Source organism: Amblyomma americanum, chromosome 1, assembly GCF_052857255.1.
Source record: "Amblyomma americanum isolate KBUSLIRL-KWMA chromosome 1, ASM5285725v1, whole genome shotgun sequence".
In the NCBI taxonomy this organism is placed as follows: Eukaryota; Metazoa; Arthropoda; class Arachnida; order Ixodida; family Ixodidae; genus Amblyomma; species Amblyomma americanum.
Genome location: NC_135497.1, coordinates 25,189,025 through 25,203,273, shown reverse-complemented (window position 1 = coordinate 25,203,273; position 14,249 = coordinate 25,189,025). Strand labels below are relative to the sequence as shown.

At 49.7% G+C, this 14,249-nt stretch overlaps 1 protein-coding gene across 1 annotated transcript in view; it reads left to right on the top strand.

Moving 5' to 3' along the window:
- The first annotated feature begins 620 nt into the window (after window positions 1-620).
- The window catches only part of LOC144111914 (atrial natriuretic peptide receptor 1-like), a 47,083-nt gene continuing 33,454 nt past the window's right edge, over window positions 621-14,249 (top strand). Inside the window, exons 1-5 of the mRNA XM_077644959.1 lie at window positions 621-921; window positions 10,971-11,270; window positions 11,748-11,975; window positions 13,200-13,340; window positions 14,074-14,208. Of these exons, the coding sequence (XP_077501085.1) occupies window positions 655-921; window positions 10,971-11,270; window positions 11,748-11,975; window positions 13,200-13,340; window positions 14,074-14,208 (1,071 nt within the window). The 5' untranslated portion in view covers window positions 621-654. The remainder of the gene's footprint in view (window positions 922-10,970; window positions 11,271-11,747; window positions 11,976-13,199; window positions 13,341-14,073; window positions 14,209-14,249) is intronic.

Genomic DNA, 14,249 nt, shown 5'->3' with positions numbered 1-14,249 from the left:
TTTGGCGCGAAGGCCAAGGGGGCGGTACAAAAAGAGCTCTCCAATGCAAGACATTTAGTTTTGCATTGATCAGAACGCGAAGGTGAACACAGCGTACATGCGAGATATTGGCGTATTTTCTGGTTTCGACCTTTCTTATTTATTCCTCAACTGATATTTTGCACCCCGTTGTGACGCTTCACAAGTGGAACGGTCTCAGTGCCGTCTTGTGTGCTCAGGGGTCCGGTAAAACATCCGGCACACGGAGGCGCGCAGCGAGCCTTCGGAGACGCCGGCGATATAGCCGACGGGCAATAACTGCTCCCGTCCGTGCAAGCAACAGGTCCCCAATTTCGTCCGGGCAACGGCGCTCCGCTCGGATATGCCCAAAAGTCAAAAAGGAGGGGAGGGCGTCAGTGCAACGCCGAGCGTCGTCCACCGGTGCGCGCTCTCGAAGCGCACGCGCAGATAGGGAACATTAAAACAGCCCGGTGGAAAGAAAAAAAAAAAGAAGGGGAGAGGGGAGAGCAGGAGAGGGCGTCGTCGGCGGGAACAAGCCAAAAAGAGCGAATGAAATGTCGGCGGCGGGAAAGGAGGGATGTGCGCGCAGCGATGCCCGGAAGCGGCGCTGTGTCACAGCCGCGTGCTGCACGGACGACGGCGGCAGTCGGCACGATGCGCGGCTGGGCTCTGGTGGGCGCCGTGCTGCTGTCGGCGGCCGTGGCGTTGCCCGAGGACGACAGCCTGGCCACGCCGGACTACGTGGAGCTGGAGCCGGGCGCCGAGCCGGCCCGCAACCGCACGAGATGGGACTCGCGCTTCGTAGACTCGGAGGGGCGCTTCCTGGCGAAGATCATGGCCACCTTCATCCTGAGCAAGGACCTGACTCGCAGCTTCGACTACCGCATCGCGAAGCCCGCCCTTGACATTGCCATCACCAAGGTACACGGCGGGAGGCCCGGCCCTTCGACCCCCCCTTTCCGAAGAATCCCTCTCACCCCTCCCTGCCTTGAGACCTCGTCCCAGTGCGCTGTCTTGAGACCTTGTCCTGATGCTGTGTCTCTAGATTTTGTCTTGAGACGCCATCTTGGGACTTTGTCTTGAAGGCTATGCTGGTACTTCGCTTGGCGACCATTTTTTAACTGCTTCGGGGCACCTTTGAACTTTGTATTTAGACTTTCAGTTCAAAGTTTCGCAATCATATCTTCGACCTTCCGTCTCAGATTTTTTCTAAGGTTTTACAAATTGCGTGTAATTCATGCTTGGTGCGGTGCGTTTACAGTTCATCCCTCACTTCAGAGACAATCTCGTGAGCTTGACTCCTTTCTTCACACTGCGCAAGCGTGAAGCAAGCACCTCAGTAGAGCTTGTACCTACACAAGACTTCAAGCTGGCCTAATTGGTTCATATTTGTTCACAGGATCTCGAACAGGTAGCGGACAGGACATGTGCATCCTCTCTCTTTGTCCTCCTTTTGCACTGCCATATTCTGTGTATCTTCACCCTCATTTTAACGGTGATCGCGCAATATATATATATATATATATATATATATATATATATATATATATATATATATATATATATATATATATATATATATATATATATATATATATATATATATATATATATATATATATATATATATATATATATCAGGCAAGGTGTAAAGGAAATGAGGGGCTCGTTTTGGAAGCCAACAGCCACCGAAACCAAGAAGCATAGTAAGCATAAGGGAGGTTTATTGATTCGTGGTGCTGATAAATGGGAGATTAATAGGGTAATTATTTAAAGATAATTGATTACAAAGCAGAATAAAAAAAACAACCACATGCTGTCGGTGGGTTCCGAACACACGACCTCAGAATTTCGCGTTTCACTGGCAGCATGTTGTTTTTCTTCTGTTTTCTAATCAATTCAATCTTTAAATAATTACCCCATTAATCTCCCGTTGGTCAGCACGACAAAATAATAATGAAAAAACACCCCCTATGTTCCTTGGTTTCGGTGACTGTTAGCTTCCTTCATGTACATCATAACGAGCCCCTTTTTTGCCTTCCGTTCTCAGCTCAATAACTAACGAGGGCCTCGGTTCTGGCAGTATTGATGCCATTGGTAGCAGAAGTGGGTTCGTGCACAGCTTCCACCCTCACTACGCGATCACGTGGCACTCGCGGTAGTACAGGACGTACTACGTCCGCCGCTGCGGACGAGGGTGGCGCTGGTGAACACACTCAAGGTTAGGTTACACTACACATAAATAGCCCCGAAAGCAGAAGCTTGGACAGCCGTCGCCGTAGCTCATTTGGTAGAACACCGGAAGCGAAATTCTGACTTCATGGGTTCGGCATGTTGCTTCTCTTCTTTCTAAGCAATTATCTTGAAATAATTACCGTATTAATGAAAACCACAAATTTATAATAAAAATATCTGCTATTTTAGGCCCTGACGAAGGGAATACCATTCCCGAAACTGTTGGCGCAATAAACCTTTAAAATGAACAGGCGCGTTTGTCGTAATGCTGTACTTATATATATATATATATATATATATATATATATATATATATATATATATATATATATATATATATATATATATAATGTACAGGCTTGAAAGAAAACCGACGTCGTGAAGAAACACTGCCACTGTTCTTGACGTTTCGGCCGGAGACTGGCCTTCGTCTGAAGACGGACCGGTCGAAACCTCAAGAAAAGTACAAGTGTTTCGTCACCACGTCTGTGTTCTTTCAAGCGTATCGCCAACATAGCTTTAGAATCTTATATATATATATATATATATATATATATATATATATATATATATATATATATATATATATATATATATATATATATATATATATATATATATATATATATATATATATATATATATATATATATATATATATATATATATATATATATATATATATATATATATATATATATATATATATATATATATATATATAATCACCAAAAATTGAAAAACATAACAGGATTTAATTCCCGACGTTCCGGCTGCAGGACCAGCCTTTTTCGTGTGTAGTACAGCGTTTGAAACACGCAGCTTTTATAGAGCGTGCGCAAACGCTGTGATACACTCGAAAAAGGCTGGTCCTCCAGCCGAAACGTCGTGAATTAAATCCTGTTATGTTTTTCAATTTTTGGTGATTTTATATCGTATTGACCAAATCAGCTGCCAGAAATCACTTTTGATATATATATATATATATATATATATATATATATAGAGAGAGAGAGAGAGAGAGAGAGAGAGAGGGCAGTATAATTGGGGGATATTTTATTAATTTGTGGTTTTGATCAATGGGAGAATATTTAAAGATAATTGCTTAGAAAGTAGAAAAGCAACATTCCGAACCCATGAAGTTCGAGTTTCGCTTCCGGTGCTCTACCGGTTTAGCTACGGCGACGGCTGTCCAGTCTTCCGCTTTCGGGGTATTTATGTTTAGCGTGTAAGCGAACCTTGAGAGTGTTCACCAGCGCCACCCTCGACCATAGCGGCGGACGTAGCACGTCCTGTAATACCGCGAGTGTGACGTGGAACGTCATCTAACGGCGAGAGCGGAAGGCTGTGCGAGAGCCCTCTTATGCTACCTGGGGTATCAAGACTGCCAGAACCGAGACCCTCGTTAAGTCATTAACAAACAAGGGAATCGAAATGAGGGGCTGGTTTGACAAACTTATGAAGGGAGCCAACAGTCACCGAAACCAAGGTGCATAGGGTAATGTTTCTACGATAAAATCGTTGCTTTGGGGGAAAGCTGCGATAAAAAAAATACCGCTACTCCCAACGCCAGCTGAAAAACAAAAAAAAATGGAGTCGTGTGCACAGTAACGTTGGCTCACGATACTACCGATAAGCAACGCTCAAGTTGATCGTTTAGAATGCATGCTTTCGGTTGGGCTCTTTTCTGCCGGCCACCCCCGCTTTGGAAAATGGAATGTGCCTCGCACTGTCGCTATCGGCGCGTATGGCAACAATAGCGCCGCGTCTCGCAATTGAGTCGCCTGTGCTAAGCTTTTTCCGCCGCAGCTGTATACCTATTACACAGCATAATATTTGGATAGGACTGCTTCACGCTTCAGTCCAAGATTGATTGCCTTTGCTTTTGAAGCTAAACTTTCAAACTGGCTCTTCTAGCGAACAGATGTGTGCCTTCTATCTCAAAAGAATAAAGGTCATGACGCTCATCGCCGCCGCTTCGGCCGGAGCGGCGGTGATGTTCTACTGGCTGAGAAGGGCTTCCGTCCTCAGGACAGCGTCCACTGAACATCCGTGCAGCGGTCACGGTCTCCAGAAGTACGCAGGCACGTGTCCAAGGCGAGGCCCTTCCCCTGAACACAAAATCCTGGCTACGTTCCTGGTGGTACGTTTACCGGGGCTCTTAGTGATCTACCGAATGTGGCAGACGAAGAGTCCACGAAGTTAGTACGTGCGCTGAGCCAGTTTTCCTGTGCTGTTATTGTAGTCATGTACAAATTCACCTCAAGTGGTCGAGCGGGGACCAGAAGCTACCGGTGGCCCCGTGTACATCAACTGATATGCAAGCGCAGACAAGCGCGGCCTGCATCAGGTCATTCGGCGTTAGGCATGCATTTGTTGCGCCTCGTTTCATCATTCCGGTGATCCTTCCCTGAGTGCTTTCTACTAACGCCACAGCTTTTTTTTTTCAGCTAAATTTTGCTTCAGTCGCCCAGTTTCGCTAACGTAGTTGCAAATGCGTCATCACCGCAGCGTCAATACACTTTAAATGTGATATGCCGATGTTACCCTCTTGGGCCGATATTTACCCAGTTGTGGGCGCAAAACTGGTGGGTGCAAAACTCCATCGGTAGTTTTTGTCCTAGTTCCGTTATTTCAGATTAGCTTGCACGTGAGTGCACCTATATCTGGCACAGACTTCCTGTTTTCCTACAGAGGATTAATTACCGGTCCATTCAGCGTATTCATTCGACCTCGAGGGCGTATTTTCTGCATGAGTAATGCGATCGATTTGGACCAGACTTCTTGCCTCTCTTGTCCACTGCTGGCGCCGAACAAGATGAAAACCTTCCCGCAGTTCCTTGTTTCGATAAGCGAAAATGAAACCAGAGGAGGTTTCGCTGATATAAACGTAAAACAGGACCGCAGAATATTGATGCGTATGAGGTACAAAATGTCCGCCTTGCTTTACACTCCAGCTCCACAGACCCCAAAGACGTATCACGAGCAGTTTTTAAGTAAAAATCTGTAAATGTTAAAAAATTAGCAGTGCCTTAGCTCGGCCATGCCTATACATAGCGTGAGCTACGCTGAGCCGCTGAGCAGCAATTCCGCTCTCCTTCTCCATGGCTATGGGGAACCTGCGCTGCCAAGGTGCCACTGCAATTGTTCCATTCGGTGACTCAAAACTGCTTTTGTCAGCCGCTTGGGCCGCTGCAAACGCGAGAACACATTCTGCGCGAAGCCATACCCGCGTTTGGCTGACAGCATTCATTGCCTAGCTTCTCTCGGCGTAGCCAAGATAGCTGACGCACGGCACGTACGCCTTCGACAGAGCGCGGAGGCTCACGCCAATAAGCGCCTGAAGGTGGCGTACGTGGAAAAGTACTAATATTACTACCCAAAACTGCTTGCTCTTCTCGCTAGGCAGTGTAATATGGCGCTGCAATCGGCACCGCAAACTTAGCGCAAGTTCCCCATACCAGAGTGGCGAACGCCCCGCTATATGTATACCCCCACTGATGCCTCTGCGCATGCGCACCAAATAAGAGGCGCTATGAAGCGCCTCCGGCGCAGCGTCAGACTTGGCTACTGCGCAACGGAGCCGCGCAGCTGGGCACGCGTCGGCGCCAGTGCGTCTGCCGTGGCTAGAAAGTCACTCCCCTGGAATGTGCAGACTGGCGAGGCGCGCGCGGCGGCGGCGACTACGGCGCGCCAGCTGTGCGCTGTGTGACGTCACTTCTCCTCGCGCATGCGCAACACGGCTCTCCAGGAGCCACGCGAAGCTGCTCAACCTCGGCCAGTGTAGCTCATGCTACAAAATCACTTTGTGTATATTGGATACTGGATATTTTCTCTCAATCCTGGATATTTTGTAGCCTTCGCAGCTCATCTCGTGAGCTCCGCCATCTTGGTTAGGTCAAAATTGCTTTCTAGCAAGGTACCCGTGAATAATTTTGGATAAGGGGTCCTGTTTTTTACATACAGGAACAGGGGTCCTGTCCGTACAGGGGTCCTGTTTTGCGTACAGCCTCCACGACATTGCATGTGTGGGAGCAGCGAGGCATAGAGGCTGCTTGCGAAGTCAAGGAGGCCTAGGAGTCACGTCCATTCGTCTTGCACAGCCTTCCAAAGCAGATTTGGTGACTCTCCATGCAGGTTCCTTCTTGCCAGTTGTTTCATGAGGGCCCACACGTTCTCAATGGTGTTAAAGTCCGCTCCTTTTGGAAGTCATGGAAGTTCCTGAATGCAGACCTCCTCAAGCTTCTTCCGCACTAGCCTCCAAAAGAAAAAAAAAAATGAAAGAATTTTAAGATCATAAAGCTCGGAAAGATTTTCGCGCAGCTCGAAGAAGAGAACAGCACACATAAATTACGGGTTCGCAATAAACAAAAGCTGGCGCTTTTGTGTGCACGTAAGCCTCGCGGTGTATTACTGTCTTAAGTTATTGAACAGAAGCAATTGTTTGAAAAAAAATGGTCTGGGACGTTAAACTCCATAGACAAAAAAAATAATGACAACTTTATATGAAGGATCAGCCAGAAACGAACCTTGGAATAGAGTTAAGGTAAAAAATAGTCAAGGGACAACAGCCATTAGTTCAAAAGCACAAAAAGCATTTTTCGGACCCCCGGTCCGAAAAATGAAATATGCCTAGAATTTGCCGTGCCTCACAATTCTTCCGCTCCGGTCACGAGTCACTTGTGTTAATCTTTTAGCGCGACAGCGTTAAAGGTCCCCCTTCTCCAGAAAATCCGGCGTAGGCGTTGTCGGCATCGGCGTGTCAACGAAAAAGCCCGAGCATGACTCTGGCAACCTAGGAGGCAGGTGGACCACATAGGTCACGTGCCCTTGCGGCGTCATCACAACCTGCCCACCGGAAGTGAGCAAACTGCCCGCCGCGGCATGTGCCAGTTCAAATTGATTATGGCGCTCGGCTGCTGGCCCGAAAGACGCGGGTTCGATCACGTCCGCGGCGGTCGCATTGCGATCGAGGTGAAATGCTAGAGGCCCGCGTACTGTGCAATACCAGTGCACGTTAAACAATTCCAGGTGGTATAAATTATCAGGAGCCCTCCACTACGGCGTCTCTGATAGTCTGAGTCGCTTTGGGACGTTAAGCTCTATAAACCAATCAACATAAAGACAAAAGAATTTAACATTACATTCAAAATCACTTTATAACTCGGACTCACCGCGTAATCTATAGAGGGCGTCAGTCACGAGGTATACCTATATCTGCGGGGAACTTAGCCAGGTAACCAGCCAAGTGCTCCGAGTGTCTGCGAGAAGAGAAATTGCATGCTGGTGCAGGCGACTTAAAATTACTTGAAACTTTATTGTTTGCGATCAACTGTCCTGCGCATTGATTACATGGGCAAGTGCTAGTTGGTGGGAGTTCATCTTCAGAAACAGCGCGAAAGACGGGACAAGGAAGATGGGCAACACGAGCACTGTTTATCAAGTTGATCACGCGGGCCCGAAGGGAGCACAATGCGTGGAATGCGATTCTTGCCCACAGCCGTGATACGCAAGAGGTGAAATATAGGTGCATATGAGCACATACTAGACGCATGAAACCACTTCTTTAACCTAGCTTAATTCGCCTTTTAAAAATATGCATGAGGTCGGTCGAAGGACTCATTTTTCAAGACCGCGAACTGAAAGCAAACTGGACTGAGAAATCAATCTGGAAGCTGCTGCCGTCTACTGTCTTCGTGTTATCTGTCTCGTTCCTTAGCTTCTTTGAGGCATGTTTTCCGGCCACGCACTAGTTTACTGCCACACTCACTCACGCACTTCGCAAAGGCTTCCGTATAAACTGGAATTATTCATTCGGACGCCGTGAAATGGTAGACACACGCGCTAAGCGAAAACCCTGGCATTAGATTCTAAGCGCTGAAAAGGCGCCTGCGCCCCCTGGTGCAGACAGGGCGCGTGCCGTGGCGAACAGGAATTCGGAGCTTACCTCAGTGGGTACGGCAGGCATTGTACTTATGCACTGCGTACACTACGGCTGGTATCAAAGCTCTACGTCCTCCGGAATCCTGACAAGTGTCGAGCGTGTTAAATATGGTGCATAAAATGGCCAGTCTAAGCCTAAGAAGCGGCAAAGTGCTGCCAGCCAATAGCGCTAGTGTGAATGGCAACAGGGCCAAGAACATGTCGCTACGTACCAGTGAGGTCGTTGATGAAGAGCGACATGCGAAGCCTTTTGCAATGCCGTCGTGGCCGCATGGCATGCATCGTCCGGAATGTCCTGTGGCAATACTGTCATCCTCAGGTGCTTTCTGTCCTCGGAACTCTTCTACGGGCTGAGTTGGGAAGGTGGAGCACCACAGAAAAGAGGTAACGTCATGTGACACTGCACGCCATGTACAGTCATGACTGTATAGTCATGTGACACTCAAGAGGGGCGGGTATTGCACAGGTAGAACTTGTTCAATCCGTATTTGGTGCTAATAATAATAATTGGTTTTTGGGGAAAGGAAATGGCGCAGTATCTGTCTCATATATCGTTGGACACCTGAACCGCGCCGTAAGGGAAGGGATAAAGGAGAGAGTGAAAGAAGAAAGGAACCCGGAAAAAAATGACAACTAGTTTTGGGGGAAAGGAAATGGCGCAGTATCTGTATCATATATCGTTGGACACCTGAACCGCACCGTAAGGGAAGAGGTAAAGGAGGGAATGAAAGAAGAGGAGCCGTAGTGGAGGGCTCCAGAATAATTTCGAACACCTGGGGATCGCACAGCATACGGGCGCCTTTGCGTTTCGCCTCCATCGAAACGCTGCCGCCGTGGTCGGGTTTGAACCCGAGAACTCCGGATCAGTAGCCGAGCGCCCTAACCACTGAGCCACCGTGGCGTGAGCATACACCTTGGTTACCTACCGCATTTATGACCGGCTTCGGTTTCCAGCGTCTCGGTTTCGTGCTGCCATGCTGCGTGGTGTGACTTATTTTTGGAGACTTTATGAACAATAAGCGGCGGGTTCTTTTTGTTTGTGTGCGTTCTGCGGCATTTTAATTGGGCGTTTCCTCTCTTAAGCGAGAAGCTCGAAAATAGATAGCGATATAGATGACTAACTGCCCTATGCGGATTGGATTGGATTAGAGCAAACTTTATTTGTGCCTGCAGTTGGGCGCTCGCGCGCCCCGACGAGTGCCTACGCGGGAAAATTTCGCTTCGGACATCTTTCTGCGTCCATGCGCGTGCAGGAAAACGATTAGTTTGGAATGCTTTTCAAGTTCCCGGACATCCTCGCACAACTGTTGGCGAATTTCGGCTTGTTCCCTCACGGGATTTGGCCTGTCGCATTTGAGCGTTGCTTACGAAGCGGTGTTTGTTTGCTATCGCGTTTACAATGATAATGCGCCTGTGATTCGGCTACCAACAATTACTTCTTTGTAGTCGAATCAGATACGCATTATCGTGCGAAAGTCACTTCGCGATCCTGCGTCTGGTGCAACTACATACACCGCAGAAACCAAACATCGTAGCCGAATTTTAACCCCGTCTCTCGGGCCCCCTTCCCGGGTTCACCAGGATAGGAGGGCGGCCGCGGATGTGACCGCGTCGGTTACATCCATCGTCAACTTTCGTCGTGGCGGCCGCATGCGCTGGAGCCGAGTAAGATCCTCGCTCCGGTCGGAGAGAGGGTGGGGTGGGGGTGGGGGGGCGGGGGCAGGCTGCCTGCCCAGCTCTGAGAGCGCTCTCCAGCCGGAGTACGTTGTCGAGACGTCGCGTTCAAATCAAGCGGTCTGACCTTTTCCCCTGTATTTTTTTCGGACAAAGCGAGCGAGTGGCGCCGACGAGCGCGCTATAAAACAAAATACGCCACCAAGCGCCGTGCCTACGCGAGTCCGACCCCCCCCCCCCCTCCCCCCGGCTTCGGCAGAAGAATGTTTAATATACCAAAGCTTGCGCAAGAGCCAGCATGTCTGCCCCCATGATGCGGGTTTGGAAGCGAGCAGGCAAGGTACGCTCCTCGAGCGAGTGGCCGCGGGTTCACGCGAGCGGAACAGGAGGCCTCCCCTAAAAATAACAGAGGCAAGCGGCAGTGGATCAGGGTCCGGAGAAATATGGCCGCCTTAAGCCGGGCCCCCGGGCTGAGCGCTCGTGTGCCCTCCGCCATCGGGATGAACCAATATCCGCGGCTGCGGCAATCCTCGCGGGCCCCATCGCTGCCGCGCGGCTGATTTACGGTCGAGGTAATTGCCGGGACCCTGAGGCTTCGCCGAACGCCCGGAGCCGCAAGACGCTACACGATTGGACAGTGCAGCTTGACCTCGACGTTCCGGTTACCGCGAAAAAGTAACCCAGGGGGCACAATATACACTTTTCAATGCCCGGGCCGCCGTCGTCGCGAAAGGCGAAATCTTAATATACCAGAAAGTAAAGGTAGACGGCACTATTAGCCCTACGGAAAGTAGCAAACTCCGACGCAGTCTCCATGCGAATGTTCACTGGAAATGGGGCGACAGTGCACGGCTGCTATGAATTCGAAATTAAAGGGTGTTTCTTAACCTCGCTAGTCGCACGTCGGACAGCGACTAAAAAATGACCCTATGTAGGTATTTTGGAAGGCATACACAGCCACTCCGAAGGATGCTCTAATACTTTTGCCTGTTTGCTGACGATTACAGTCGCCTTGAGACGTATGAGTTTGAGGCGTAAAGTCAAAAAAGTTGCGTAATAAAATATAGCCACCATGAACGCACCAAGGGAGCGAGTGCCAAGCGAGGCGTTCACCGCAGGTGCGCAAGTTGTACCCGCACATCGCGTTCGAGCTGATCGGCCGGCGTGGCTACACGTCGTGCATCAACAACTACGCGGGAAACTACGCGGCCGAGGAGTTTCTGAGCGGCGGCGTGGCGGCCTTCGTGGGGCCCGGCTGCTCCATGGCCGTGGACTCGGTGGGCCGCCTCGCCTCGTACTGGAACGTGCCCGTGTGCACGGCGGCCGGCGTCGGCGCCCAGTTCGAGGACCGCACCATCTACGGCACTCTGGTGCGCCTCGCGCTCACCATCAACGCGCTGCGGGACGCCTTTCTGCAGGTAAGTGCCACCGTCTTGTTTTCAGCGCGGGAGGGCAGTGTTGGAGCTCTCGCTCGAGGATGTTCGGCGACCATTTCTCGCGCTCCCGATCGCGAGTCATTTATTGTGCTAGTCCTCACTGGTTATCACTGGTTAAAAATAACCCACATTACTTCACTATTCGCATTATCATTACTTCACATTATTTCACTATTTCCTCTGTCTCTGAAGATGGTGACGGGACTTGCCCCTAGCTATGCGAAAGGCAACTGTACGTTCTGTTCGTCGGTACTTATTCCTAGTAACCTCGACATCCTGGTCATCATAAAAAAACTGCGCTCCATGTACCCAACCAGGAAGCCGAGGACAGCTGAGCGAAAGCGTGTTTCTCTGACCATGCCCCCCGGGCGCACTCAAGTGAATGACAAGAGTGCACACACAGATTGCCCCCTGGAGAGCGAACAACGAGTCAACACCTCTCGTGCACCGCTGGTGCAGGTGCTGCGCCACTTCGGCTGGCGGCACCTGGCGGTGCTGTCGGACAGCTCGCAGTCCTTCTTCAGACAGCTGCGGCGAGCGCTGGAGGGCCTGTTCGCTGATCCGGACACAGGAGTGCGCGCCGTCTTCCGCGACTTCGACTCCACCCGCTCCTCCGTCAACTACACCTCGCTGCTGGTTGAAGGCCGCTCGTACGCGCGCGTCTTCCTGCTGGCAGGCGACGGCGAGGTCTGAAACTTGGTCCTTCGGCGCATGCCCGCCTTTTAGTCCACACGGCCACCGTGGACATTCGTGTTTCTCTTTCGTTTCCACCCCGCAGTCTTCTCGCATTATGCAAGACCCGTGAAGGAAACTATATAAGCGCTCAGCAATGCAGGTTCTCTGCTCTCATGTAATTTTGCTGCGTGTTCAGTCGTATAAGGTACACTAATTGACAGCCATAGCGAAGCGTAAAAAACCGCAGAAGGTGCCCGCCTCAAAATAAACACTTGAAATTGGTAACGAGCATGTGAGTGAGTGTACAGGCTGTGCCAGATGTACTTGGATTACTTTAGCAAGAATTGTTGTCAGGATAGTTGGTAAGATACTTATAACTCCATGAAGATTGCTGCAAAAACCACGACATGAAAAGACAAGACATAAAATGACGCTTATCCTGTCTTTTTTCTTTTTCTATATGTCGTGGTTTTTTGCGCAAATCTTCATGGTGTCTGACAGCATGTTTTACTGCTGTAATCGTGCATTGTGCTCGGGTGCCAAAAACACGTAAAGACAGCGTACGAAGCTCATAGCGATCGTATGCTGAGAAAAGGGCAGGAACATGAGCAGGTACTGGACCTTCGTATCACGAGCTGTGGCCTTTGCGAAATTCTGCAGCGAGAAGTGAGTTAATAGAGAATTGGTTTGTGGTGACAGTGGTCAATCGGCTCCACGAAAAGAAAACTTACCCAACCGGTAAGCAGAGGCTGCCCTGAGCTGAACAGTCGTTCGAGCATGATGCAAGGCTCTTGGCAGTGCAAAACAAGAAAACAGACAGGACTGGCAAAGGAACGCAAAAGGCGTCAACTCACGGCGTTGGCGTTCAGCTGCTGAGCCGTAGGACGCTGGATCATATCTTAACGGTCGCAATTCTGTGGAGGCGATGTGCAGAAACAATGCACGTTAAAGAATCCCAGGTCATCGAAACTAATCTCGAACCTTCTACTACAGCGTCTATCACAGCCCGTGTGCAGGTCGAGGTTTTAAATTCCTTCTACCACCACCACAAAATGCACCAGCCCTTTCTTTTTTGCGCTGCCAATTCTCTTAGGCCTACCCACCGCATGAGCTCTACAGAGAACCAGGGGAACATTCATAGACATGTAAAGTGGCTTTGCATTTTGCTAACTTCCTCTCAGTGCAGTTTTCACGTACCTTCTACCACGACTGCTCACCTAAGTGTGGCACCCACAGGTGATCCGACAGCTGCTTCTGGACGCCTACGACTTGGGCATGCACGATGGGCAATTCGCCTTTCTCACGGCCGAGCCCTACAAGAACGAGCGCTACTTCGGAGAGTTCTCTTGGTACAAAGAAGGGGACCCACGGAACACGGTATCTATGAGTAGCACACATACACTGCACAAGCGCGCATGCATGGGCCTTGCCACTTCCCCGTTTCCTCATCGTTTCACCAAAACTTTTCCCGTCTTTTCCTGCTAAAAAGCGAGGCGAAAGTTTTTCATTTTTTATTATTTCTTCTTCCAAGATCTATAGCGCGCTCTGTTATTCAGTTTTTACCACCATACTTCAGAGTTATTAAGAGCGCATCAGTTTGTTCGTACTGTAATCATTGAGCATAGAGAAAGAGCTGACGCGGCTTTAATTGATAACCTGCTCGCCAAGTAGCGTGCTCATCAGGACTAAATAGACATTTCAGATCACCACTAATCAGACGACTCAGTCACTCCGCCAGACATGCACAATACATCAGGTACGTGTTCCAGGCCGTCGGTCCCTCACCAATCGCGTGGGACTGGCTTGAAGCCCTGGTGGAAACGCTTCAGGACCTCCATGCCCCCCCCCCCCCCCCTTTCTCGAAGAATGCAGACAGCCGATTATAACGGGTCGTCTACACGAGGCACGAGCCCTCATTCAATATTCATGCATTCATTTGTTTCACAGTTGTGTGCGCAAGTTCAACATCTGTGCAGAAATCTACCTTGAGCAGGCCTCGAAAGCAGGTCGTACTGATAGCGGGCTCCTCTTAGTGATGCTAGGTGACAAACCGCTAAGCAGGGTCATAACTCTTTCGGCCTTCGTTCCGTGCCTTTCATCGTGTGCGCAGGAGGTCCGCAAAATGTACGAGGCCCTGATGATTCTGTCGCTCAAGATCCCCACTAGCCCCGAGTACAAGAAGTTCGTGCGCCAGGTGGTGGATAACTCGCGGAAAGAGTTCAACACCACCATAGAAGACTCCATCGTGAGTGGAACCGCGGATGCAGTAGCCTCGCAGTAGATTAC